This window comes from Macaca thibetana, chromosome 3, assembly GCF_024542745.1.
Source record: "Macaca thibetana thibetana isolate TM-01 chromosome 3, ASM2454274v1, whole genome shotgun sequence".
NCBI lineage: Eukaryota > Metazoa > Chordata > Mammalia > Primates > Cercopithecidae > Macaca > Macaca thibetana.
Genome location: NC_065580.1, coordinates 159789120 through 159816423, shown reverse-complemented (window position 1 = coordinate 159816423; position 27304 = coordinate 159789120). Strand labels below are relative to the sequence as shown.

Below are 27304 nucleotides of genomic sequence, written 5' to 3'. Positions count from 1 at the left end.
AAACACAAAAAAACTCAACTCAGGCTCCAGAATAAGAGCCACACCCCAAAAGCTGGCTGTGGTGGCCTCTGAATCTGAATTCCCACCTTCATGTGACCTTCCTTAAGCCCCTCACTCCAGCCCTGCTCTTCACCATCTCCCAACATGCTATTTACTAATGGCCATTTCAGGTACTATGTTACCTGTCCACAAACATTGCAGCATTTAATTTCCCCAAGTACCCTACGAAGCAGAGATTACTCTTGCCTGCATTTTACAGACAAGGAAATAAACCTGAAAGGTTAAGTGATTTCCCCAAGGTCAGGTAATTGGAAAATGTCAGGATCTGCACTTGCTAAGCCAATTCTCTCCTCTAGCCATTCTGCTTCTTCCCCTTAATACAAAACCCACTTGTCCCCCAAGGTTCAGCTCAGGTTCCCATGCCAAAACAAAACCTTCTCAGGCATACAGGCAGCAAAAGCCTTGGAACCCCCATTTACTACTGCTCGCCCTCATACCACGGCTGCAGTGGGTGTCCCCTTCATGTTAGCTCATGAGGCTGATGCAGGGCAGGTGAGACACAAAATCGGGGCTTAGCCTGGGAAGGTTCTTGGCTTCACCCTGGAAAGGATTCAGGGGCAAGCTGATGGTATTAGTCAGCAACTTTTATTGAAGCGGCCGTGCATAGCAGCAGCAGAGGTGCTACTCCCTGCAGAGCAGGGCTACCCCATAGGCAGTGCGTCCAGAGTAACAACTCAGAGGCAGTGCTGCAGTCCTATTTATAGCCACTTTTAATTATATGCTAATTAAAGGGCAGATTATGCAGAAATTTCTAGGAAAAGGGTGGTAACTTCTGGGTCATTGAGTTCTTGCCACAGGGAAGGGGAAGTAATGTCCAGGTGTTGCCATGGCAGTGGTAAACTGACAGGGCACATGAGTGAATGTGTCTTATGGACAGTTGCTTCTTTTTAGTACTTTATATATTCTAGTACAAATCATTCGTTGGATGTGTTTTGTAATTTTTCTTCAAGTCTGTGGCTTGCATTTTCATTTTCTTAACAGTATGTTTTAACAGTCTTTTGAAATTTTGAGGAAAAGTCTTCAATTTTGATGAAGTTCAATGTATTTTCTTATTTTTATACTTTGTTCTTTTTTATTTTAAAAAAATCAGCAAGGCTGGGCATGGTGGCTTATGCTTGTAATACAGTACTTTGGGAGGCCAAGGTGGGTGGATTACTTGAGTATAGGAGTTTGAGACCAGCCTAGACAACACAGCAAGACCCTCCCATCTCTTTTTTTCAGAAGAAGGAGGGGAGGAGAAGTAGGAGGAGGAGGAGGGGAGGAGGAGGAGGAGAAGGAGAAGGAGGGGAGGAGGAGGAGGGGAGGAGGAGGAGGAGGATAGGAGGAGGGGAGGAGGAGGGGAGGAGGAGGAGGAGGATAAGGAGGGGGAGAAGGAGGGGAGGAGGAGGAGGGGAGGAGGAGGAGGAGGGAGGAGGAGGGGAGGGGGGAGGAGGAGGGGAGGAGGAGGGGAGGAGGAGGGGAGGAGGAGGAGGAGGGGAGGAGGAGGAGGAGGAGGAAAAAAGAAAGAAGGAAGAAGAAGAAGAGAAGGAGGAGGAGGAGGAGGAGGAGGAGGAGGGGAGGAGGAGGAGGAGGATAAGGAGGGGAGGAGGAGGAGGGGAGGAGGAGGAGGAGGAGGAAAAAAAAGAAGGAAGAAGAAGAAGAGAAGGAGGAGGAGGAGGAGGAGGAGGGAGAGGGTGGGGAGGAGGAGGAGAAGGAGGGGAGGAGGAGGAGGGGAGGAGGAGGAAGGGAGGAGGAGGAGGAGAAGGAGGGAAGGAGGAGGATAAGGAGGGAAGGAGGAGGAGGAGGAGGAGAAGGAAGGGGGGAGGAAGAGGAGGAGGGGAGGAGGAAGAGGAGAGGAGGAGGAGAAGGAGGGAAGGAGGAGGAGGAGGAGAAGGAAGGGGGGAGGAGGAGGAGGAGGGGAGGAGGAAGAGGAGAGGAGGAGAAGGAGGGAAGGAGGAGGAGAAGGAGGGGAGGAGGAGGAGGAGAGGAGAAGAAGGAGGAGGAAGGAGGAGGGAAGGAGGAGGAGGAGGAGGAGGGGAGGAGGAGGAGGGGAGGAGGAGGAGGAGGGGGGGAGGAGGAGGAGGAGGAGGAGGGAGGAGGAGGAGAGGAGAAGAGGAGGAGGAGGAGAAGGAGGGAAGGAGGAGGAGAAGGAGGGGAGGAGGAGGAGGGGAGGAGGAGGAGGAGGAGGGGAGGAGGAGGAGGAGGGGGGAGGAGGAGGAGGAGGGGAGGAGGAGGAGGGGAGGAGGAGGAGGGGGGAGGAGGAGGAGGAGGGGAGGAGGAGGAGGAGGGGAGGAGGAGGAGGAGGAAGGGGGGAGGAGGAGGAGGAGGGGAGGAGGAGGAGGAGGAGGGGGAGGAGGAGGACGGGGGGAGGAGGAGGAGGGAAGGAGGAGGAAGGGAGGAGGAGGAGAAGGAGGGGAGGAGGAGGAGGAGGAGGGGAGGAGGAGGAGGGGAGGAGGAGGAGGAGGAGGAGGAGGAGGAGGAGGAGGAGGAGGGAAGGAGGAGGAGAAGGAGGGGAGGAGGAGAGAGAGGAGGAGGAGGAGGAGGAAGGGAGAGGGTGGGGAGGAGGCGGAGAGGAGGAGAAGGAGGGAAGGAGGACGAGGAGGAGAGGAGGAGGAGGAGGGGAGGAGGAGGAGGAGGAGGGAAGGGAGAGGGTGGGGAGGAGGAAGGGAGAGGGTGGGGAGGAGGAGGAGAAGGAGGGGAGGAGGAGAAGGAAGGGAGAGGGTGGGGAGGAGGAGGAGGAGGAAGGGAGAGGGTGGGGAGGAGGAGGAGAGAAAGAAATAAGAAGGAAAGAAACCTGCCAAACCACCCAAAGGCAATAAGATTATTCTCCTCAAAGTTTTTTAGTTTTAGTTGTTACATTTAGGTCTATAATCATTTTCTAGTTGATTTTTGTACGTGCTGTATCATGAGGATTGAGGTTCACTTTCTTTTTGCGTATAGTTAACCAGTTATTTCAACTTGGAGCCTTGAAATCATGTAGTGTAAGTCTTCCAATTTTGTTCTTTTCCAGTTTTGCTGTTGACTATTCATTTATTTCCATATAAATTTACAATTAACATTAGTTTTTACCAAAAAGTCTGCTTGGATTTTGATCTAAGCATCTATAGATCAATATAGGGAAACTTGACACCTTTACAATTCAATCTTCCACCCTATGAATATGGAATCTCTCTCCATTTATTCAGGCATTCTTTAATTTCTTTCAGGAATATTTTGTAGTTTCCAGTGTACACATCTTTCAGTCTTGCACATCTTTTGTGAAATTCATCCCTAAGTATTTTCTATTTTTGATGCTGTTAACGATGTTTATTTTAATTTTAATTTCTGATTGTTCATTGCTGGGATATAGAAAAGCAGTTGGTTTTTGTATATTTATTTTATATCCTATAACTTTGCTAAAGCCACTTATTAGTTTTAGGGACCAGTGAGGCTGCAACTATGAGGCCATCTTGGAAGCAGAGAGCAGCCCTCACCAGACAACCAACCTGCCAGTGCTGTGATCTTGGACTTCCCAGCCTCCAGAACTGTAAGACAGTACATTTCTATTCTTTACAAATGACCCCGCCTCAGATATTCTGTGTGGCAGCACAAATGGACTAAGACAATGGCCTTCATCATTCCTCCCTCTGCTATAGCCTGAGTGGCTTCATCTGGACACGGACTTCCCTGACCAGTGTGGGCAGGGACCAGTGGTCACAGATATAGGTGACAGAGAGGCCTAAGCATGTGAAGGCCATACCCCAGGGACTCTGAGTTAAACAATCTCTTCTTCACAGGTCTCATTCATTTTCTTGCTCTTGGTTTCCTAAGTACTCTGAGTTTTCACTTTTTCTTTTGTTTCAAACAGGTTCTCTAGGATGAACTGTGTAAGCTGATAATCATACATGCTATGAGCAATGTGACAATACTTTACCTTTAAAAAGATGGGAGGCTGAGGCAGGAGAATGGCGTGAACCCGGGAGGCGGAGCTTGCAGTGAGTGGAGATGGCGCCACTGCACTCCAACCTGGGCGACAGAGCGAGACTCCATCTCAAAAAAAAAAAAAGATATGTCTCGGCCGAGCACGGTGGCTCATGCCTGTAATCTCAGCACTTTGGGAGGCCAAGGCAGGTGGATAACCTGAGGTCAGGAGTTCGAGACCAGCCTGGCCAATATGATGAAACCCCATTTCTACTAAAAATACAAAAATTAGCTGGGCGTGGTGGCGGGCCCCTGTAATCCCAGCTACTTAGGAGGATAAGGCAGAAGAATCACTTGAATCTGGGAGAAGGAGGTTGCAGTGAGCCAAGATCACACCATTGCACTACAGCCTGGGTGACAAGAGCAAAATTCCGTCTCAAGAAAAAAAAAAATTTCTCTGGATCCCTTAATCTATATCATGTGAAATGCATATATGTGTATACATATGTCCATATATATACCAGTTTACAGTCCCCAACATGAAAATACATTGCATTTTTAAAAATTATTTTTTAAATTTAAAAAATACATGAATAAGGTAAAAATTCAAATAGCACAGAAAGTAAAAGCACTAGAAATAAAGACGTAAAATCTGTTTCTCTGTATCCCTCTACATGTGTTATTTTTAGGCCTTGCTTTCCTCACTTTATACTATTAATATATATGATCTCTCCATATTAGCACATTCAAATCTACTTTATCCTACTGAACATCTATCTACCACAACATTGTATTGATATTGATGAAAAATGATGACTGTTTTCATTTTCATCAAGTTTAGAAAAATTTCAGTCATTGCTTCTTCAATAATTTTTCTGCCCCCATCCAACATTTTTCTAGGACTTCGGTTATCTGTACGTTAGACCACTTGCTATTGCCCCATGGGTCACTGAACCTTCATTTGTTTGTTCCTCCATTCACTTATTTTTAGTCTTTTCCCCCACTGTGCTTCAGTCTGGGTCATGTTAATTGCTTTCTTTTCAAATTCACTGATTTTTCATCCTTTAGGGCCCATGAGTTATTATATTAAATCAATCCAAACAATTTTTCATTTCAGAACTTTCATGTCTAGGAATCTGGTTTTTAAAAAATATATCTTCAATTTGTTTTCTCATCACATCCACATTGTGCCACAAATACTTGAGCACATCTTCAACAGCTGTTTTTAAAATTCCTTGTTTGCCAATTGGACCATCTCTGCCACTTCTGGATTTTTTTTTACCAATTTTTCTCTTGTTTATGGATCACATGCACCTGCTTTTTGAAGTGTCTAGTACTTTCGATTGGATGCTAGATATTGTGTGGTATGCTCTTGAGTGTCTGCATTTTGTGGCTTCCTTTATAGAGTGTTGAATTTGTTTTGGGTGGCATTTAAACTTGCCGATCAATTTGATCCTTTCAAGGCTTGTTTTTAAAATGTGTTGGGATGGATTTACAATGGCCTTTATTCGAGGATTACTTTAGCCCTACTACTTAGGTGTGACCCGTCTGGAATCCTTACTGAATGCCTCAGGTGTTCAGTGAAGTCTTTTCACTCTGGCTGATTGGAATTCAAATATATCCTGGCACTGTTATCTCTGGGAATGATTCGGCTTTCAGACAACTGGTACTTCTCCCTACCCTTTTGAGTTTTGCCATGCACATGTACAACTAAGTTTTTAGAAGATTCTAGGGGACCCTGGATGGTTAATACTGAGTGTCAACTTGATTGGATTGAAGGATACAAAGTATTGATCCTGGGTGTATCTGTGAGGGTGTTGCCAAAGGAGATTAACATTTGAGTCAGTGGACTGGGAAAGGCAGTTCCATCATTAATCTGGGTGGGCACAATCTAACCAGCTGCCAGCATGGCTAGAATACAAGCAGGCAGAAAAATGTGAAAAGAGAGACTGGCTCAGCCTCCCAGCCTACATCCTTCTCCCATGCTGGATGCTTACTGTCCTAAAACATTAGACTCCAAGTTCTTCAGTTTTGGAACTTGGACTGGCTCTCCTTGCTCCTAAGCCTATTAGTTCTGTCCCTCTAGAGAACCTTAATATAAACCGCTTTCAGATTTCAGGAGCTCTTTTTCTATTTCAATTTCTCCTCTCCAGTATTCTGATTCTCAAACTCCAGCCATCTCAGCCTCCTCAAACTCCAATCTCTAACTCCTCAACCCATTTGCTCTAAAAACTAATAAGTTATCTCTAATACTTTATTATTGCAGGATTATGTTTCCTATTATTCAAACTTGCTGTGGAAATTTTGGCTGATGAAGTAAGATTTACTAAAAAAGATGGAGCTGGTCACAGTGACTCATACCTGTAATCCCAGAGCTTATAGAGGCCAAGCTTGAAGATCACTTGAGGCCAGGAGTTTGAGACCAGCCTGGGTAATACAGTGAGACCCTATCTCTACGAAAAAATTTTAAAAATTAGCTTGGGTAACAGAGCAAGACCCTGTCTCTTTAAAAAAGAAAAAAGTTAAACACAGAGCTACCATATGACACTGAAATTATACTCCTAGATATAAATATATATGAGAAATAAAACCATATGTTGATACAAAAACTTATATCTGTGTGTTCATAACAGCATTTTTCTTAATAGTCAAAAGGTGGAAGAATTTCAAATGTCTGTCAACTGATGAATGATTATACACAATATGGTGTATCTATACAATGGAGTGTTATTTGGCAATAAAAGATAATGAAGTACTAATATATGCTACAATATGGATTGCCCTTAAATACTCTATGCTATGTCAAAGAAGCCAGTAACAAAAGACCACATAGTGTGATTCCTTTCATAGGTAATGTCCAGACTTGGCAAACCTATGGAGACAGAAAGTAAATTACTGGCTGCTTAGGGCTGAAGGGAGAAGGGGATTAGGACTGGCTGCTAATGGGTTCAGTGTTTCTTTTGGGGGTAAAAAGGAGTCTTAAACTTAGATTGTAGTGATGGTTGTACAACTCTGAATATACTAAAAACCAGTAAACGGTACACTTTAAATGGGTGAATTTTATGATTTATGAATTGTATCTCAAAGATACATCTCAACAGAATAGGTGCCTTTTGAGTACAACATAATCTATATGGTTCTCTTTTTGTATACATCTGAAATTTCCAAAATATAACTTAAAAGAATATATACTTCATGGTGTCCATTAGGAGTATCATGCGTGTCCTCTCTTTCAACCCAGTAAAGTGATAAGCTGTAGTAACAGATTTCCTAGTGGTGAGCTGTCCTTGCATACCTGAAATAAACCTCCCTTTTTGGTCATGATCTTTTAATACACTGAAAAATCAACTTGCTAATATTTTCTTTAGGATTATTGCATACATATTTTAAGTGGTACAGGTTTGTAGTTTGCTCTGCTTCATCAATATGGCAATGCTGCTGGTTTTCAATTTTTGCTTTTCTAAAACCTAATTTTTTTTTTTTTTTTTTAGGCAAGTGACTACACAGGATACATACTGTTTCTTTGCAGCTATGTGTGGCCATGGCGGTAAGCTCTTGATTATAAGATACAGGCTGAAGCTTCACGTGGCAGCATCTGGAAACCTTCCTTCATAGAGAGCCAGCACCTGGTCTTTGCACCCCACTTTCCCCCAGCTTCATCCCTTTCTCCATCCTGCTGCCCAGAATGTAGATGAGATGGCTGGAGTTAGGTGCTACTATCCTAGACCATGAAGAAGAGGGCCACACCCTAGAAAAGGTGGCACAGTGAGCTGAAGTAGTCTGTGTCACTGAGGACCACGGCTCCAAGCTGCCATGCCAGCTCTGGACTGCCTACTTGTGGACTTTTATGTGAGTCTTCTTTAAGCCACCCTTAGTGTGAATCTCAACTCACAGCTAAACATAAACCCAACTGATAGGTCAGGTTTTGACATAAGGGATATGCCAGCTTCATAAAATACACTGGAAGGCTTCTCATCTTTCTCTGTAGCCTGCAACAGTTTAAGAGCAGAGGAACTATCTGATCCTTAAAGGTTTGATAGAAACCTCCAGTAAAACCATCTGGGTCTGGCACCTTTTTAGTGCTATTTCTTCAACAATTTTTTCAGTTTCTTCCACAGGCTAACATTTTATCCAGGTGGTTTACCTTTTCCAGAGTCACTGCGCATTTTAATGAGGTTAGCAAACTTGTTAACAGGGAAGGTCCATGCTATAGTTCTCTAATTTTCTTCAGGCTCTGTTTTTTTATCTGAAGTTGTTCCTGGGGTTATAGATTTGTTTTTCTCTCTTTCTATTTTGCTCTATTAAAGATCTGCCAACTGAAGTAGTCTTTTCAAAGTACCAACTCACAGACAATGAATTTTCCAGTGTTTTGCTTTCAGTTAATTCTTGCTTTTATCATTATCCGTTCCTCTTGAATTAGTTCTTCTAGACTTCTAATCTGAATGTCTAACTCATTAGTTTTCATTTTCTCTGGTGCAACACAAACAGATTTAAGACTAGGAATTGTCCTCTGGTTGCAACGCTGGCCAAAGTGCAAAGCTTTTGTTATAAGCATATTCATTTCCACTAAAGTTCTGGTTTGCTCCTTGAAGTATGTTATAAAACTTACAAGTGGCTATATTAAGTTTCATTTTTCTTTTGGTATTAATTTCTAATCTTATTGTACTGTAGCATAGTAGATTATGTGGCTTGGGCAACTGCTACTTAAAATTGTATTGCGATTTGTTTGTTTTTGAGACAGAGTCTCAGAGTCTCACTCTGTCACCCAGGCTGGAGTGCAGTGGCACGATCTCGGCTCATTGCAAGCTCTGCCTCCCGGGTTCACACCATTCTCCTGCCTCAGCCTCCTGAGTAGCTGGGACTACAGGCGCCCGCCACCACACCTGGCTAATTTTTTGTACTTTTAGTAGAGACGGGGTTTCACCATATTAGCCAGGATGGTCTCCATCTCCTGACCTCGTGATCCACCCACCTTGGCCTCCCAAAGTGCTGGGATTACAGGCGTGAGCCACCACGCCCGGCCAATTGTGATTTTCTTTGTTGCTATGCATGTAATTGATTTTTGCAGTTTCCACGGATTAAAAAAGATGTATTTGCTACCAGATATAAAGGAAAACGGTGGTAAAAGTACACTTACTTCTTAAGTTTATCTTTTTTATGTATGGGATTTTGTTTTTTTTGTTTTGAGCCAGAGTCTCACTCTGTCATCCGCGCTGGAGTGCTGTGGCGCGATCTCGGCTCACTGCAACTCTGCCTCCTGGGTTCAAACAATTCTCATACCTCAGCCTCCCAAGTACCAGGAATTACAAGTGTGTGCTACCATGCCCGGCTAATTTTTGTGTTTTTTTAACTAGAGAGGGGTTTTTGCCATGTTGGCCAGGCTGGTCTCAAACTCTTGGACTCAATTGATCCACCTGTCTCAGCCTCCCAAAGTGCTGAGATTACAGGTGTGAGCCACTGTGCCCAGCCATGTAGGGGATTTTGAATTTGACTTTGACTTGTGTTCTCTTAATACATTTTGGTGTCGAAAATTGTTTTAAAACAAACATGAATATTTAAGATTTTAGTTTTTTGCTCCTTTCTCTCACCTTTCTGCAGCTAAGCCTGGGTGCATCCTTTTTTGGTGTACCATGAGGCAGTACATCTGGGCTCTTGGCCCAGCCTCCCCAGGTGGCCCCATCAGAGGCTATACATCTGTAGACAGAAAAGCTGGTCCCCTTCCTTTCACTTAAGACCCAGAGGTTGTGGTCTAGTTCTTGAAGGTCTAGTCCTTGACCCAGGTGGGAGACAGTGACCCTTGAGAAAGGAAGTGACCACACCCTACTTTATGGGGCCTTTGCTGACCAAACCCTACCTCTCAGTAATGCTTTTCTTTTGAGTTGCTTTCTCCTTAAGTCTTCATGCTCAGCCTCCTACCACAGCTGGACATTTGTAAAGGGAACCAAAAACATCTTTTGGGGAAATGACCGTTGATGCAGATGACAGTAAACCATAATCTTTTGGTATTATCCTGACCCTTGGTCCCGATCAAGCTGGCACTCCCCAGAATCAGACAAGATATAACAGACATAGGTACAAATTCTGTCTTCGTACTTTTCTAAGTACTTAAAACCTCCACAGCATATGTCTTTTGTATGTTATACACAAGACTATAAGGAGACTGGCTGGGGTTGGACGTGAAAAGCCCCACAAAGTCAATTCTGGCAACCTGGATGGGGGTCTATCCAAGGAATTCCCATCTTACCAGTGACATTCACAGTAAAGCACAGGGGATCCTTGCTGAGTTTTAATTCCTCAGTCTGCCTTTCCACATCTTTTGAGTGATATACTCTAATAATTTGACTGCATTTTGTGTGAGGATAGCTGGATCCGCTTTGATTCTACAAATTAGGTGCCCTTCTGTTTCTTAGTAATGTCACATTCTCTGACCACTGTAGCCACTTAAGATGGTCTCAAATATGAATAACTTTCAGTGGCCATAGTGGAGAAGATACTGACCCTGGAGGCTTATTCTCCCTCCACCTCTTCGACTCACATGTATGATTTTTTTTCCTCCCTACCAAAGTGGCTAGTTTTGACAGCCTTTAGGTTGCAGAAATGTTTATATTCGAAAGAAGACCTTACCTTCATAGAGCATTTTTTCCGGGCAACTGTTCTGCTTTGTAAGTTTTTAATATCTACTCTTCTTTGGAGTCCCAAAATGAGGTAGCTTGGGTAGATCTCACAATGAAAACCGATTTCTTTGCATAAAACCTTATTATACCTTTTTGAAAACCTGCTGGAAACAATGAATGGTGGCTTCAATAGTAATGGTTCACGAAGAACTGATCGTGTCCCCATCAATGAGGTCTTACCCATGGCAGAGCAATGGCGATCTACTGTAATTCTTGTTGGTTGTAGTAAGTTGGGGGAATATCAGGCCAAGAATCAACAGAGCTACGTGGCTTAGGCAGGTCAGTTTCTCTGTGCCTCAGCCCGCTCAGCTGTGAGATAGGAATAATAAACACCCCTCAGAAGGTACTGTGAGGTCACTCACTAAAGGACATTTCAGTGCTTTGAACAGGTCTGGAACATACCCCGGTATTTTTACTCTACATAGAAGAAATCAGTCCTAGAATATAATTAGATCAGACTTTCTGGTCCTTTAATCACTCAACCTGCTTCCTAAACTGGATCCAGCTGCAGATGACTGCGTTAGTCTCAGGACCTAATTTTCGTTTGACTCAGCTGATCAAAACTGAGACCATTCTGAGGCAGTAAACCCAAGGCCGATTCACGCCGACTTCCTAAAACTAAATCAAAAGGAAAACCCCAACTTTCCACATCCAAGTAACAAAAGGACCAGAAGCTACTCCCTTTGCAACCCCCCTTTTTCCACGTGGCAGATAAGAAACTCTCAGTACCTCTGATTGGTCCCCTCCCACAGCCAATGAAGCTGTTCACAGGTCAAGACTTTATTTACATAGGAGTATAACTTTGTAACTTCAATCTCTGATTGGTTGCGTTCTGCAACTAATCAGATGCATAGGGTATAGCTTTATAACTTCACTTCAGCCTCTGGTTGGTCCTCTCCTGCAACCAATCAGACTGAGTATGGTCCACTACTTCATTTACATAGGGTGTGCACCAAGTAACCAATGGGAAACCTCTACAGCGTATTTAAATCCCAGAAAACTCTGTAACCGGGCCCTTGAGCCTCATGGGCTGCTCCCACCCTGTGGGGTGTACTTTCATTTTTAATAAGTCTCTGCTTTTGTTGCTTCCTTCTTTCCTTGCTTTGTGTGTTTTGTCCAATTCTTTGTTCAAGAACGCCAGGGTGACGTAACAATTCAAACCATGAAAAAGGTAACAGAGCCCTTGGGACGTCTCAACATGAGGTGACACAGCCAACCTGTGATGCATACATGGGAGCAAATGCATAGAAAAGCTTGTCAATGACACAGCAAAGTAAAACCCAAATGAAGCAAGATGAAGAATGGGCTGCACAGCAGGTAAAACTGCACCACGTTACAGACTGCTCGCCTGGGATGGAACGGTGGAGAGGTGCGCGGAGGGATGGACAAGCGCCTGGCAAGATGGATTTTTTTCCCCAGACTTCTAATGCTACTAACACTTCCCTCCTCACAAGGTCGCTATAACAAGGTAACATACAGCACTTAGAAGACGGCCTGACCCAGAGTAACACTAATGTTCACATGGCTGCGACTCTCAGACCAAAATCAATAGCTGGTATCTACTGAAACTTCAGCAAGGCGAAACCAGGGGAATGGCGCTCCTTTGAGCAGAGCAACGCGCATCACATCACTTCCTCCGTAGGGGGAGGCTCCGGCCTCACTGGAGCAGCACTTCCCGGAAGAGCCCAGGATATTCGGGGACCGCCACCGGACAGCAGTCCAGGCCCCCTGGCGCCCAGCCTGCCGCCCCGTTACAGCTCTCATGCCAAGACGTGCGCCTAAGGGCAGGGATTCCCGCGGTCATTTATTCTTGGCGCTAAGCTGCCGCCTCTTTTCTATCACCACCGAGTAACGCACACCCCACCGTTTCCTTCCATTCTGAGTCAACCGCTCCAGCAGCTACAGGGGCGCCAGGTTGTGCGGGGTCAGCACCATCCGGCCTCAGGCTTTTGAAGCCACGCCCGGACGCCGAGGATGGGCAGCATTTGCCCTGTGAACTCTCGCACACGCAGGCTCCGCGCGAGTCCCGGGCGCCCGAGCGGGGATTCCCCTCCCCGTCACCAGCTCCAGGGTGGGGTCCCCGGGCTGGGGAGCCCAGACCCCGGCAGTCCAGCAGCCTATAGACGATCCACGTCCGTCGTGTAACTCACCGCGCTGGGGATCCGCCTCCTCCCGCCAGGGCGAGGGCGAGGGCGCCGTGTATGCTGCGCAGGCGCGGTCCGTCCTCCCGGGTATGCTGCGCAGGCGCGCCCCGCCCTCCCGGTCACGCGCTACAGTGCTCGGGCACGGGATCACGCCTACAGCCCAAGAGGCTGGAAAAATGCCGCCCTGTCCCTGAACAGGAAGCGGAAGCAGGAAGGAACTGAGAACACTGGCATCTGCTACCGCCCTGAATCAGCGTTAGCATGTGGAGGTAACCTCAGCCCCCAGTTTTTTGAAAAGGTAATTCGGATTTGTACCCAGGAATTATGGTGAGGATAGAAATGGACTGGAAGGTTCCTTCCCCTTGCCCACCAAGACTCCAGAGCAGGTGGGTTCCTGATGTCTACTCTGCATGAAGCCCTGGGCTTTCCACACCTCCCTACTTTTCCTCCGAACTCACAGCACAGCTGAGCCAAAATGTATTCCTGCCAAAACGGGCATTTCCCAAAAGAAAATACTGTTTTAGATTCATTGTTCACAGCCTCTTTCCTTCGTCTCCCCTTCCTTTCCTCATCTCTTGCTCTAATTGGAGAATTTGACAACTCTGAACCTCTGACCGTGGACAACCCCAACTCCAGCAAGCCCGGGCAAGAATGGGGCAGTTGCAGCCCAAGGTAGCCAAACGTAAATTTTGCTTAGTTAGAGACCATGGAGAGGTCAGACCAAGAAGTGGAAGGGAGTGACTGGCCTGAGGCCTTTCTTTGGGCCACTTAGTGTTGAATGAAATGATAAATATAGCCACATTGTCTGGAAGCGCTTCAGGTAATAATTATTCTCTAAGGAAAGCAGTCATCATATTTATATCCATAAAATCAGTTTATTAAAGAAGTTACATAGCAATATACATCCCAAACCTTTTCTCAGAATTGTCATTAGCTTTTTAAATTCATTAAATATTTTCATCTCATTAAAAATGGTTTCTTCCTTTAAAATTTCCCAGAAAGTGTGGCCTCTGTTTTCTGCTACTCAGTTTAAACACGTCATCAAGGATAGATAATTAATAATGTCATGTGAGCATAAAAGGAGATTTATAAACCAGAAATGTATTTTATGGGAACCAAGTTTCAAGTGACTCAGGAAAGTTTTATTAATTTCACGGGTGAAGCCCTTGGATAAAGCAGTGCCTAAATCAAGCTTGTTTACCCTTGGCATCATGTGACCAAACACGGTTGCAGGATAGTGGAAGTACAGCTTGGGAGGCCTTTGGCCTGAGCCTGTTTTGCCCAAGCCCATCCAGAATGAAGAGTACAAAGGAAGGCTAGTGTGTATGCAAAGCAGCATGGCTTATTTTGAGGTCCTATTAGTTGTGGGCCAACAAAACAGTGGCAGGATCTGAAGGAAGAAATGTATTGCAGCAGACCATATCCTTTAAACCACAAAGGGAAACTGAGGAAATGCTGGCTTTAGGCCAAAAAACCCTAGCTCAAAACACAGCTTCCTCCAGTGGCTCAGAGGCAGACCAAGTTCATCAAGTCAAGGACCTTTTCCTGCTACCACCTTGGGGAGAGGGGCCTTCACCAGCCCGCCCTGCACATGGGTCTCTGCCGTTCAGAACCTACCCAGTAACAACAGTAGCAAACATCCATGTTTTCCCCTTATGTAACTTGGGAAACTGTTGGGCACAGTGGCTCACACCTGTAACCTCAGCACTTTGGGAGGCCAAGACAGGAGGAACACTTGAGTCTAGGAGTTCAAGACCAGCCTGGGCAACGTAGGGAGACCCGTCTACAAAAAAATTTAAAAATTAGCTGAGTGTGGTGGCACTCACCTGTAGTCTCAGCTACTCAGGAGGCTGAGGGGAGGGATGGCTTGAGCCAGGGAGGTTGAAGCTGCAGTGAGCTGTGATCCCGCCAGTGCGCTCAGCCTAGGCGACAGTTTGGAAAACTCTCTCTCTCTCTCTCTATATATATATATGTATATGTTCAGGGAAATGGCAGCGTGAGATTTTATGGCAGTTCTTGAGATTTCAGAAACACTTCAGCACCAGCCAAATCCCCCCATGAAAGCAAGGAACACTTTTCCAGTTGCCCAAACATTTTAAAGTTACAACGAAAAATGTTGTGAAAAGAACTACAGAGGCCGGGCGCGGTGGCTCAAGCCTGTAATCCCAGCACTTTGGGAGGCCGAGACGGGCGGATCACGAGGTCAGGAGATCGAGACCATCCTGGCTAATATGGTGAAACCCCGTCTCTACTAAAAATACAAAAAACTAGCCGGGCGAGGTGGCGGGCACCTGTAGTCCCAGCTACTCGGGAGGCTGAGGCAGGAGAATGGCGTAAACCCGGGAGGCGGAGCTTGCAGTGAGCTGAGATCCGGCCACTGCACTCCAGCCTGGGCGACACAGCGAGACTCCGTCTCAAAAAAAAAGAAAAGAACTACAGAGGCTGGGTGTATTGGCTCATGCCTGTAATTCCAGCACTTTGGGAGGCCAAGGCGGACGGATCACAAGGTCAGGAGTTCAAGACCAGCCTGGCCAAGATGGTGAAACCCTGTCTCTACTAAAAATACAAAAACTAGCCGGGCATTGTGGCAGTCACCTGTAATCCCAGCTACGCAGGAGGCTGAGGCAGGACAGTTGCTTGAACCTGGGAGGCAGAGGCTGCAGTGAGCCCAGATCACGCCACTGCACTCCAGCCTGGGTGAAAGAGACTCCGTCTCAAAAAACAAAAACAAAAAAAACCTACAGAATAGAGTAGGGGTAGAAAGAAGTCATGCATTTCCAGTGGCTAGCACTTTGCGCTCCGCCTTGGCGAGTATCTGCAAACTTCCTGACCATCGAGTGTACCTGCAGCCATCCTGGATGCCAACAGACCCTTTGCTATGGGGAGTCCCCGGCTACATCTATTAGCAAGTTGGAGAGAGGTTTCATTTTGTCCCCATGATCCCACTCTCCAGCAAAGCTCAAACTGCTGTCACAATTGTTTCTACCTAAAAAGGAACATAGAAGGCAAGAGCCACAGTCAATGTTTTCTGTGAAATGGTCTTGCAAATAGCATTAAGAAATCTTGAATTTCAAAGAAAAGGTCTGATTAGAGGTGCCTGTTGGAAGCAGAAGCCTCAAGAAACGAGGAAGGAAAGTTAATTTGAGGGTCTGTTTCATTTCTGATACAGAAGAATCACAAAAACAAGTATATGCCGCTGGCTGTAGCTCCCCTTAGGATTTGGATAACCAGCTGGATTTCCAGACGGCCACTCCCGTTTTCTGTGCTTCCCTCCTCCGGGCTATATCCTGCAGAGCTTCAGCGGGAAGTTCTCCGTGATGAGGTGGTCAGGGTGAAGAAGCACCACGATGTTAACCTCAAATTCTGAGATGAGAAAAGAGAGTGGGTTTATGCTCACGGTCACCGAGCAGCAGAACCACATGCCACCACCACTGCAGGCGCAGGAAGCTCCATCGGCGAAGGAACACCCGCTGCGGGTGGGTTTCACTGCTGTCCCCTCAGCACCACCCCAACCTTTCAGCCAAACCAGTGGAGATGACTATGCTGATGTCTGACTACCTCTGTCAACTTCCTCTAAGTGAATTTTTGTCCTCTCATCTTGGAACATGAGTGATCAGGCTTCACCAGCTACACTTTCCCTGTCCCTTTGCTTTCCTAAAAAGGATATTCTAGAACCCTTTCAATTCATTTGTATTCCTTTGCCTTATTTTTACATTTCCCACGGTTCTTAATGAAAAAGCAGACGGTGAACCGGCCCGCAGCTGTCTGGGCCCATGTCCCCAATCCCCAAGTGAGAAACAGTCTTCAGATTGGATACTATTCATCCATCACCTTTCAGCAAACAGGCTTCCTTCTCCACCGACTCTTCAGCTGCTATGGGTGAGCCTTGTTGATCACAACAATAGGGGTGTGTGTGAAGAGGAAGCATGTGAAGACAAATAAGTGCCATGTCCTTCCCCAGTGTGATGAGGGTGGCAAGGGCACCATGTGGGCAGAGGGCACCCTGTGCCGAGCCCCACACTGTGGCAGCTCAGCTGCAGAAGGGGCCTTGGAGTCAGTGCCCACCTGTGGCTGGGGTCTGCAGGACAACATCCTCGTGTGGGGCTGTCCGCCTCTGCCCAAACATCAGCCACGAGAAGAGATGGCCACCAGCAGTGCCCGGCCTATCCCTCCTCACTTTATTGTCACTACATTAGAGCCCTCTGGGCCCTTCTTGCCACCACCCCCTTCAATGGGTTCCCCAGCTTTCTTGGTGTGCCCCCGGGAGGGTGGAGGGTGGAGGGTGTGGCTGGAGTGGACAGAGAGGGACGCCCAGTAGGCGTGAAAGGGAGCTGGCGGGGGCTTCCCTTTCAGCAGGAAAACAGCTGCATCGGAGCCACCATGCTTCCCAGGCCGAGTGAGTGCCAGTCTCGGGCCTGACCATGCATTTGAGGTCACTGCACAGAGTTGGAGGGGAACACACAGAGGTGCTGCTCTGGATGCGGACGCAGTGCTCACTCCTGACCTCCAACCTAGAGGTCCCCGAGCCTTTCTGAATCACTGTCCCTTCCTACTGGGTCTCTCTGTTCCACTTCTTCATACTGTCAGGTGATCTCCCAATTAACATGGTTCTTATTAAGATGGATGTACCATTAAAATATTTATAGGAAGAGTTAAAAACATGGAAATGTTCATGATGTAATGTTAAGGGGAAAAGGCAGAATATAAAAAGGTGTCTGTGACCTGATTCAGATCCCATGGTTAAAATACGAACACAGAGGTTCATGGAAACTCACTAGAGGCACCCTAGGCTGCAGGGCTCAAGGCCTTCCTGCTGCTGAGTGCTCACTCTGGGGTTCTCACTGGCCCTGGACCTTCATTCGGAGCCACCCTCTCAGCAGCCACACCACGTGGTGCTCACTCATGTGAGTTTTCTTCATGGAGCTCAGCGTCACCTGCCCTTGTCTACACTGGTATGGGTCTGTGTGTTTCCCCGTGTGACAGTGGAAGTTCCACAAGCACCAGGACTGCCTGTGGGTGTGTCCCCTGTGCGACACAGCAGCTCCTTAACGAGGTTTTGTTGAGCGACGAAGGGCAGCAGGCTCTGAGCTGTGTGACCCACAGCAGGCCCTGGCACTGAGGGACTAAAGGGCGGCAGGCTCTCAGCTATGTGCCCACAGCACGCCCTGGCACTGAGCGGCCCTTCCCATGAGCCCATGAGGGCTGGAGGCGAGTGCCACTTACCCACTTTGAAGTTAGTGGTCTCCAGCGTCGGGCAGGTGAACAGCCTGGGGAAGACCATGTAGATGGGGACAGAGAGGCCCCGGCACACGTCCCCGTCGGCGATCTGAATGTTCTGAATCTCCGTGGCGTCGCGGGCATAGCCTTCTGCACACCCTGGGGAAGGGAGGCCACATCACGCCGTCAGGGCCAGCAGAGGCTGTGGGTCCATCCCTGCACTGGCACCACCCCCCAGTCTGCTCCAAGAATCCTCCAGGGTCCCCTCACTTTCCTCAGACACGCAGTTACTACCATGAACAGCCACGCTCTTACTTTTGCTTCCCCGACATCCTCTCTGTTTTTGGAGTCAGGGTCATGATCTGCTCTGTTGCCCAGGCTGGAGTGCAATGGTGCGATCTCAGTTCACTGCAGCCTCGAATGATCTTCCCACCTCAGCCTCCCGAGTAGCTGGGATTACAGGGGTGCACCACTGTGCCCGGCCCCCCAGCATCCTCTTAACCACGGAACTCGAGGGTGGCAGTCGAGGGAACAGGCAAGCACAGGGCCTGGTGGTGCGGCCCTCACCACATGTCTCCACGCGCACCAGCTGCAGCTCCACGCTTCTGATGGCGGCTTCCGAGCTCTCTACCACCAGCTCTCCCGTCAGCGGCTGCGTGATGACACAGTTTGTTGAGTTGAGATGTCCTCGAAGGAGAAATTTGGGAAGCAAAGCTCTCTAAAACAAAATGAAAACAAACACCTCAGAATGCAGGAAGCGGGGGAAACTGCTCCATACTTTGGTGCAAATAAAACCTGGAAGCGAAGCTGGGTAGTGGTTACACAGTCCACCAGGACCGTCTCACAAAACGGGAAGAAAGGAGCAAAGTACTGAAGCCTTGGACATTACCAGGCTGAATTATTCAACAACTCTCTACATATGGCACCTGACTGACACTCCCTGTACAGAGAATGACTCAGAACCATCCTAATTGCCTAGACTCAGAGCTAGAAAGCTCCTTCTTACCAAGAAATAAGATACGAAAAAGTCTGAGGGAGTCGCCAGGGTGTTCAAGACAACCTGACACACACATGGTTAAAAAAAATAAATACAGAAAGTCCCGGTCAAGCCCAGTGGCTCAAGCCTGTAACCCCAGTGCTTTGGGAGGCAAAGGCAGGAGGATCACTTGAAGCCAGGAGTTCAAGAACAGCCTGCGTAACACAGCAAGACCCCATCTCTAAAAAATGTTTTAAAAATTAGCAGGGCAGGCTGGTGCACACCTGTAGTCTCAGTTACGTGGGAGACTGGCATACTACTGTTCAACAGAAACATGATGCAAGCTGCAAGTGGAAGCCACATATATAATTTAGAATTTTCTAGTAGCCACATTAAAAAGGAAGGTAAAATTAACCAATATATCAAAAGTGTTATCACTTCCACATATAATCAATATCAAAAATATGAATGATGTTTTACATTCTCCTTTTCATCCTGAGTCTTTGAAATCTGGTATTTACACGTCCATCTCATCTACTTGGTCCAGCCATGTCTACAGGGTCAATGATGATGTGTGGCTGGTGGCCACCTGACCAGGCAGTACAGCTCTGGACCTGAAAAGCCTCGGGCTCTGGACCTGGCAGTCCCCAAAGGTACAGACCTCTGAAAATGTCTACATTCAAGATGGAGCTTTTGTTTATTTATTTTTATTATAAACATCTTTAGAGACAGGGTCTTGCTCTGTTGCCCAGGCTGTAGTACATGGCTCACTGCAGCCTCACCTCCTGGGCTCAGGCAATCCTCTTGCCTAAGCCTCCCCAGTAGCTGGGACTATGATCGCATGCCACCACACCCAGCTAATTTTTACATTTTTCTTCTGTAGAGACAGGTTCTCACTATGTTGCCCACGCTGGTCTTGAACTCCTGACCGTAAGTGATGCTCCTGCTTTGGCCTCCCAAAGTGCTGGGATTACAGACATGAACTACTGGGCCTGGCCAAGACAGAATTTTAAAAATAACTAAGAGAAGCTATTTGTGTAGAAAAACAAAAAGCAGTAGCAGTTCACATTAAAATGCTTTTAGGCAACTGATGAAAAAGGACGGCTTTCAACATCCAGCTCAAGATACTGACTAAAAAATCATTGTCCCTCTCCACCCACTGACATGATATTAACATATACAAATAACATAAACCTCTACTACTTTGAGTCTGAGCTCCAGCCTCCCTGTAGCTCCTGTAACGCTATCTTATATCCTTCCAATAAATCTCTTTTCTACTTAAAAAGCAAAACAAAAAGCCACCAGTGGCATTTTGTGAATAAGCAATTTTCTTTTATTTGCTTTATGTGTTATTTTCTTATTTTCCAACAATAAACATAAATGGTTCTGTCAAAAGAAAAGTTCTTTATGTTTATAAATAAACCTATACCTAGAAAAGCCACAAGGAACGCCCTGTGGGGACCACCAGTGAAGCGCTTCGGTGGGACAGAAAGTGGACAGACAGCGTGGCTCCCAGGGGTTCAGGGCACCCGTCTTCCAGGTGGCAGGGGGCCCGGTGAGAGCGGGGGCGCTCAGGGGGCATGTGGTCAGCCTGCCATCAGGCGGGGGCCTGCGAAGGGCAGTAGGCGGGTGTCACAGGTGAGCTCACCAGACCGGGGAAGCTGCCACAGGCTGGCACCACAGCTTCCCACAAAGGGGATCTCCCACCTGGAAAAGCAGACTCGGGGCAAGGTAGGACAAGTGTCCCGTGTCATTCACGGCCACAATGCAGACAGCGAGCCTCTGGACTCAGGAGACAAGCTGCCCACAAACACCCCCGCCACGTGCCACACCCAGGGCAGAGCACCTCTGACGAGTGTGTGCTGAGGACCAGGAGAACAGGTTGTCACTGGGGCTAAGGATACAGCCTCTTCAGTAACACCGCACACACTAGATCCCCTTTCATAAATGTAAACTGACAACCAAGGATCAATACACATTTAAGGAAAACAAAAGCAAGAAAAAGACACACGCACTCGACAAGCAGAACCAACCCCTGAGAAACAGAATCAATACAGGAAACGGAGATGAAAGGCCCCTGCAGCCGTAATGGCAGCAGCAGCTATCCTGAAGAAGAAACGGTGTCCAGAAATGAATCACATTACCGCTGAGGTCAGCGCTTCCGCAGACAGGCTAGAGAGGGGTGGGAGACAGGAGTCTGAGTGGCCCACTGGGGTCGCATGCCCTCAGAAGCCGGAGAAGGGAGATGTGCAGAACAGAGAGTGGCCTTTCCTCCCTCACCTGTCTGAAAGGCTCCCCAAGACACATGTCCAGCCTCTGAGGGACAAGGCCGATGACCTCCCAGGGCCCAGGCCTCCCAGCTTATAGTTAACTTGATCCTAGTCACTGTGGTCCAGACAGAATAAAGAATTAGAGGAAGGATGAAAAGTTCCATCCAGGAAGAACTACAGGACTCCACTGTCTAGGGGAAATGCACGGAAGGAGATGAGAGCGCAAGATCAGGGAGGCCGGGGCCAGGCAGAGTTTTGAACGGGCCCAAGTTCACCGCGCAGCTCGAGTGACCAGCTGAGGCTCCACCAGGGGCTGCCACTGAGAGCCAGACAGCCCTGTCCTGACGCAGGAGGTGGGAGGACTGGGCCGGCACTGCCCAGGCGTCTGTGTCCTCACTGTACCTGCCCCGGCCGTGAGGCGTCCACCACTGCAGAGTCTTTCAAAAGCAGGTGCTGCCCGGCCTCTGTCAGGTGGGAGTGCCAGGGGAAGAAACTGCCAACTAAACCTCTGTGGAGGATGACAAGAGGCCAGGGGGCCGGCGCAGGCCCTGGCTAACCATGAGAAATAAAGGGACATGGCTGTGTCACGGGCAGCGGGGGATCCTGGGGGCCTGTGATGCAGTACAACTGAGGGAAAACGGTGAAATGAATAGTCAAATACCCCTCCCTGAGGAACTCTTCAAAAAGCATTCTTCTTTTAAGCTGCTTTTCTGAGCTTAAAAAGGATATCAAATTGAAAATACTGAGTAATTTGGGTACAAATAATCAGGAATCTCTGCTGGCTGTGACGTGATTACCAAATAAAGACCACCCCGGCAACAGCCAGTCTGTGGGGTCTGGCTGCTGGGAAGATACCCACAGCATTCGTCTGCGCAGGCCGTCTTACCTCTTTGACGTTCTGTAAGGTTTCAGGCGTAATCGTGAAGTCCACGGGACTGGGAGTAAATTTCCCCTTCTGAGGCTAAAATGAGAGGTGAAACCGAAATCAGCAGGTGAAGGCCAAGAGTTCTGCAGGCCAAACAGCTTGTCCCTTTCCAAAATGACCCAACGGCAGCCTGGCGGTGCAGGAAGCACGGGGGACTAAGAGGAGCATGCCTGGGTCCCGAACATAGTTCTGTCAAATTTCCCCATCTCGCTGAAACTCAGTTTCCCCATCTGTAAAATGAGGGGAGGGATGTCTTAATCTCCAATGTGCCTTTCAGGTTTGGAATTTTAAAATCAGATCTAAGGAACAGAGCAGTGTTATTGGCAAGTACTTATTTGAAACCTCTCAGCACAGTGGCCCTCCAAAGGGCTCTTCACACCTCCCAGATGGTCCCACTTCACAGACGAGGAAAGCGGGGCAGAGAGCTCAGCGACCTGCTCAGCTCAGTGGTAGAGCTGGAGGCTGAGCATCAGGTTGCTATTAGCCTCTGAGCTATAGAGCTGTCTACCTGAAGAATCATACCTATCAAATAAGTATAAATGTTACCCAAACAGCAGTTAACAGTGATCACCTCCACGTTACATCATTTCAGAATCTATCGATACAGCCGAGCTTCATGAGAGCCTGCCTGGCATCTTTTATCCAGGGGCTGGGATGCGAAGGGCCACTGTACCACCCAGAGAGCCGGGGGAGGAAGGGTCCTGCCCGATGTGCTGACGTGGAGTCCCTCTGGCCCGCGGCCTCAGCTGGGGGACTCCGGGCCAAGGACAATGATGCACACGTGATGCTCATGCCACTGACTGCCTCTGACCCAGGAGTCTCTTGTCTTCTGCCAGCACCCATGAGACAGTAAGAGGCTAAATTATTAGCTTGTAAATAGGGTAAAATCTCAGACCCCCGGGGAGATTCCTATTATCAAGCACCAGAGCCCCCGAGTGAAGCTTACAGCGGAGTGAACGATAAATTCACAGGTCTTTGTCAAGTCCTTGGCCAACAGAGACCGCCTCATGTCGCAGCGCAGTGTGTACTAAAGGGACAGTTGGAGGAAAAAGGTCATTTTAGTGGCATCTGCTTTCATCTCGGAATTATATTCAAAGAGACAAGTCAACATATTTTAGAGAAACATTGTACAATCAGTGTCTTATAGAAAATTAACATACATAATAGGATAGTTAATGTGCAAAATAAAGGCATTTCTATTTTAAAAATGAACCACTTTAAGGTTATTCTTCGATCTGTTTGCACAGCCGTCCTGCAGTTGGACCCACTGGCCAACAGGTGCACGGTCCCACCCGTAGCAGGAGCAGGCTGGCGGGACAGAAAGGGCAGCGCGCTGAGGAGCAGAGGCTGGACCAGATCCCGTTGTCCGCCTTATTGTGCGAGCCCAGACAGATAACACAACTTGTCTGAGCTTCGGCTTCCCTTCTGTAGAATGGGCTCTCAACACTCACTCGCAGCGAGACTCCAGTGAGATCATGTGTGACAAGCACTTAGCACAGGGCTGGCAGACAGCAACGCCTGGAACACAGCAGCTACTTTGTAAGTGGGATTAGAAAATCCATGCAGTGAGGACTGCAACCTTGGGATAGTACCCAGCATGTCACAACCCTTCCTTGCTGGGCACCCACTCCGAGTGCAGAGCACTGCCCAGGGCACCAGAGCCAAGCTCAAGGTCACACCTGGTCCTCAGGGAGCTTCTAGTTTACTGAATATGCAATAACCCACACATCCATCAACCAACTTCCACACGGTCAACTCATGGCTAATCTTATTTATTGAAACATCTGAGTTCCCTCTCCACCTGCCAACACTCAGATGTAGCCTACACCTCAAAGAAAAAGTGGGTTGGAAAAAAATGTAGCATCGTGCTTGCACACTTGCTTTTTTAATGTGGCAGAGCCGCATTCCATTTCTCTGCTGTCCCTAGGTTAGTTTTCTGAGCTGGTTGCTACCAAGGTGCCTACTGCAAGGTGGGCTCTATTCCCCCAAGGGGAGCCCCACTGCAGAGCTGGTATTGAGCAGGCTTTGAACAGGGACTGTTGCTTCAAATCCCTGTCTATGAGCTGAGAAACTGTTTAAAAATGTAATTCTATAGCAAGATCACTGTTGTAATGCCAGTTTAAAAAAAAAAAATCACATAATCCACGTTTAATAAAGTTAGTTGTGGTTTTAATCATCCAGGAAAAACTTTAGAATTATGCCAAAAATAATTTTCATAACTGGGACTCTATGCATAACTGAATCTTCCAAGAAGCTATATTTGTATGAACAACCTGTCCACATGAAATAAGAAGTTACCATATATTTAAGATACTACTGGGAGAGTAAAACATTGTTTAAAAGAATCATCCCTTGTCTGCAAGGATCTTTATATAGAATATATATACAACATATATATTATCTTTTTAAGATGGAGTCTCACTCTGTCGCCCAGGCTGAAGTGTGGTGGCGTAATCTTGTTTCACTGCAACCTCCACCTCTCGAGTTCAAGCAATTCTCCTGCCTCAGCGTCCTGAGTAGCTGAGATTATAGGCACCCATCACCATGCCCGGCTAATTTTTGTATTTTAGTAAAGACCGGGTTTCACCATGTTGGTCAGGCTGGTCTTGAACTCCTGACCTCAGGTGATCCACATGCCTTGGCCTCCCAAAGTGCTGGGATTACAGGTGTGAGCCACCACGCCTGGCCTAATTTTTGTATTTTTAGTAGAGACGGGGTTTCACCATGTTGGCCAGGCTGGTCTTGAACTCCTAACCTTAGGTGATCTGCCCACCTCGGCCTCCCAAACTGCTGAGATTACAGGCGTGAGCCACTGTGCCCAGCCCTGTCCAGTTTTAAAGTAGACTCCTATAAAAGGAATTTTTAACTTTGACTAGGATCTCTATAAATTAGTGCTGAATATACAATTTCAGTAGACATTTTATGTTATAGTATAAACTCTTGCTAGCACAGTTACAAGAGTAGAACAAGCCTAATAAAACTTGCCTACAATTTAAATTATTGTAAAAAGAAGTAGTAGTTGCACAAAGGACAACTCCGGAAGACTGATGATTGTATGAAGTATCCAATAACAAAGACAAAAATGAACGCAACATGACTGAGATGTCAAGCCCTTGATCTAAAAAATGACAAGCAAACCAAGCCTCTGGAAGTCAGGAATATAATACTTGTGTTTTATACATATACATATATATATGTGTGTGTGTGTATATATGTGCATATATATATATATTTTTTTTTTCAATTAAAATTTTTTTTTTTCTTAAGAGATGAGGTATTGCTATGTTGCCCAGGCTGGACTTGAACTTCTGGGCTCAAGTGATTTTCCCACCTCAGTCTCCCAAGTGGCTGGGTTTACAGGTGCACGCCACTGCACCAAGCATGTCTATCTTTTAAATCCTTTATTCTGCTTTATGATTTTTACCATTTTACATTGTTACAACACAATTTAATTTATAAATGAAAACTTTCTTGGCATATAATTTAAGAAAGATGATATTAGGGTTTAGCAACAAAAGTTTCTATCCAAAGAAATGTGCCTATGCTAACCTTTAGAGTAAGTGCAGTAAGCAGTGGGGGCCGAGGAGTGCTGGTCTGGACCCGCAGGCTGAGGCTGGCCCGTGTGACAGAAGTCACTGCCCTCTCTGGGCGGCACCTGATCTACTATAAAACTGTAAGAAAAAGACCTGCCAAATAATGGCATGAATGAATGACTGGATGAAGACAGATTTTAAAAAATCATAATCTTAGTTTTTCTTAAGTTTATTTTCTCAAAAGAAGCAAAGACAAATTTCGATATGAATCAAGAATTAATCAATACTTGAGAATTTTTACAAATTCTGATAGGTGTACAAACGTTAACTGTAATTACAGAGATGAACGTCCTTAGTTTTTGGAGATGTGCAATAAGGTATTTTGAGATGAAGTACCAAGAGTCTGAAACTAACTTTAAAATGATTTAGAAAAAAATACAGGTGAACAAAGATGGCAAAATACTATTAAGTGCTGAATGACGATAAGTGTGATAAGCTCATGGAAATCAGAGGTTAAGCAGGTGAACAAAGATGGCAAAAAATGACTGATTCATGGAAATGTTAGAAATCTGTGAGAAATCTGTGAGATAGTTGGGGAGGTACTGAATTCCAAATTGTAGTACTCTGAGGTTAACCCTCAAATGGTAAAATCTGATGATGAAAAGATGAGGGTAGGGGCAATTATTCAATTTACTAAGAAACTGACCACCTGTTAACTCTCCTATATATTTTAAGTAGCCTCCAATCTACACACAGCTCTGCAGGAACACAAGCACACAAGTTTTTTGTTTTGTTTTGTTTTGTAGAGACGAGATCTTGCTTTGTTGCCCAGGCTGGTCTTGAACTTCTGAGTTCAAGCAGTCCTCCTGCTGTGGCCTCCCAAAGTGCTGGGATGACAAGCGTGAGCCACTGTGCCTGGCCAGCACACGTTTTCTATGTATATCTGAACATCTGTCTTGGCAACATGTGGAAAAGGATGGGGTCTCCAATTTGACTTTAAACAAATTCATCTGCTTTTGGTAAGTCTTGCTAAACGCAGGAGTTAACAAATATGGTCACTGAAAACGTGATCTTATTCCAGTTTCTAATGAATATATTCTTGTATTTTTAAATAAACCACATTAAAGAACTATTGTGCAGATAAAGCAAGTTGATACTGATTCTGGGTAGATAATAAAAATAATTTTCAAAATGAAATGTTCAAGATATCTTCAGTATTGCCAAAAAGGCATTTTGCATTCAGTTTCTTTCATGGTGGAAAGAGTCCCAACCTAGAAAGCTGATCAGAAGACTCCCGCCCACACGCCAGCAATTGTTGTTTGTATGGCTACGTCAGCAGCTTCCTCTGAATCCAGGTACTACTCAGTCATCACTGCTGCTTCCTTGGGGTTGTCCAAAGCCTTTGGTGCTAACAAGAAAGGACTAGGAACACTTTTTTTCCTTCACGGAAAGATGTACCTCACACTACACATGTGTTTCTTCTGGACAGATATCTTAGGCAATTCATAAAACTCACATACAGATGAATCTTTAAACACTCACAGGGCTTTGGGGGGCTTTTATTTATTTTTATTTTATTTTTTATTTTATTTTTTGACACGGAGTTTCGCTCTGTTACCCAGGCTG

The 27304-nt window shown here is 46.5% G+C and overlaps 1 protein-coding gene and 1 pseudogene across 2 annotated transcripts in view; one reads left to right on the top strand and one right to left on the bottom strand.

Annotated features, from left to right (window-relative positions):
- The first annotated feature begins 11859 nt into the window (after positions 1–11859).
- Positions 11860–13282, top strand: LOC126950713 (Down syndrome critical region protein 9-like; annotated as a pseudogene). The gene has a single exon (XR_007724268.1). The product of XR_007724268.1 is annotated as a Down syndrome critical region protein 9-like (transcript).
- A 330-nt stretch (positions 13283–13612) lies between these two features.
- Positions 13613–27304, bottom strand: part of VPS26C (VPS26 endosomal protein sorting factor C) — a 45072-nt gene continuing 31380 nt past the window's right edge. The window contains exons 4-8 of the mRNA XM_050784624.1: positions 23092–23172; positions 22107–22181; positions 18542–18692; positions 17981–18133; positions 13613–16120 (exon numbers count right to left, since the gene is read on the bottom strand). Of these exons, the coding sequence (XP_050640581.1) occupies positions 16038–16120; positions 17981–18133; positions 18542–18692; positions 22107–22181; positions 23092–23172 (543 nt within the window). The 3' untranslated portion in view covers positions 13613–16037. The remainder of the gene's footprint in view (positions 16121–17980; positions 18134–18541; positions 18693–22106; positions 22182–23091; positions 23173–27304) is intronic.